Source organism: Frankliniella occidentalis, unplaced genomic scaffold, assembly GCF_000697945.3.
Source record: "Frankliniella occidentalis isolate FOCC.00 unplaced genomic scaffold, Focc_3.1 Scaffold21, whole genome shotgun sequence".
Taxonomy (NCBI): domain Eukaryota; kingdom Metazoa; phylum Arthropoda; class Insecta; order Thysanoptera; family Thripidae; genus Frankliniella; species Frankliniella occidentalis.
The window spans coordinates 2,939,445-2,940,763 of NW_026267151.1; the positions used below are offsets into that span (position 1 = coordinate 2,939,445).

At 52.5% G+C, this 1,319-nt stretch overlaps 1 protein-coding gene across 1 annotated transcript in view; it reads right to left on the bottom strand.

Annotated features, from left to right (window-relative positions):
* LOC113204126 (uncharacterized) overlaps positions 1 to 879 on the bottom strand; it is a gene marked incomplete in the record, with an annotated part of 4,221 nt that extends 3,342 nt beyond the window's left edge. The window contains 3 exon segments of the mRNA XM_052264766.1: positions 1 to 27; positions 136 to 317; positions 716 to 879. Of these exon segments, the coding sequence (XP_052120726.1) occupies positions 1 to 27; positions 136 to 317; positions 716 to 730 (224 nt within the window).
* Between the last annotated feature and the right edge of the window lie 440 nt (positions 880 to 1,319).

Sequence of the window (1,319 nt, forward strand, 5' to 3'; positions counted from 1 at the left end):
TAGTTCAGCTTCTTCATGAACACATTTCTGGAGGGGACACAGAAATAAAATGTAAACATTGTGTGTTTGGCTTCGGGGCGCGCTCACTCGCTCACCGTGTCCAGCCTGGTCCAGCCAGCGAGCGCACTCACTTACCTTGCGAGGGTCGCTAGAGACCCCATCAGGGCATCCCAATCACTGGGCGCGAAAAACAACATATCGACCATTTTATCATAGCAGATCTGGCCGACTGCGTCCATGGGCACCCACAGCAGCGGGGAGAGCAGGCCTCGCTGCTCCATTTCGACCCGCAGTTGGGGCAGGAGGTGGAGGTGCCACTGCGGACGAAAACAACAATGAAAGGAGAGAAACTCGCGTCGTGGACGATTGATACCAGTGAGACGACACTTGCTGTTAGAAAACGATAGAGATGGTTGGTTGGAAGTAAGTTTGACGACGTGCAAGGTTAGTTTGCAGCATGGACGGAAATTGCAAGTGAAACTATAGTAACATTGAGCGAACACGGGCATTTGGGAAACATTGGGTGAACGTTCACCTTTTACACATATTTCTCGCCCACTACGCTCTAAACAAAGGGTGTTATGGAATGGTGCGGCGACAGTCAACTTCAGATGTTCTAAGATGCCCTGCTGTCACAGTTCTACACCAATAAGACAAACCCACTTTCGCAAATGATGTCAGGCACACATCATAACCCCACTTCGTTGAAGCCTACCTCAGATCTCTCCATTGTGTCAACTAGAGCCGTCCTTGCTGCTGCTGGCCAAACGTTGCTCGTCAACTGAAGATGTGCAGCAAGTGTGGCCGGACCGCTCGGACGTCGGCTGAGAGCGCTGGCGGCGAGCGGCGGCCGGGCGAAGTCTTCTTACTCCCCTGACTAATCGGGAATACTCCACGAGCGAGAGAAACAGAGGGCGTGAGGAGCGAAACTAGAACTGCGACGAGGGGTAGCGTCACTGCAAACTTCCGGGCCCTGCTACACACCGTACGAGAGAAAGACGACCTTTACGGTGGCGGTCACACCATGGAAACGGTGAGTGGAACTCTGGGAGGGTGTTTTCAGTAAGATTTTGCCATGGTTTCACACGGCGTGGCTGTGTCGTGAGTCCACCCACCATGGAGAATGACGCAACGTACAGTCCCACTCGGTCGAAAGGTTATAATTTAACACTATCAACCCTATCCCCCGCGATGCGATGGGTGCACAAGAGAAAATGGTGGGAGAGTGAAACTCTTTCAAAATAAAGAGGCCCCCGTTCCTTGGGCCCGTTACGCCCTGGCTACGCTCGACACTGTTCGATATCTGAATGTGAATCTTC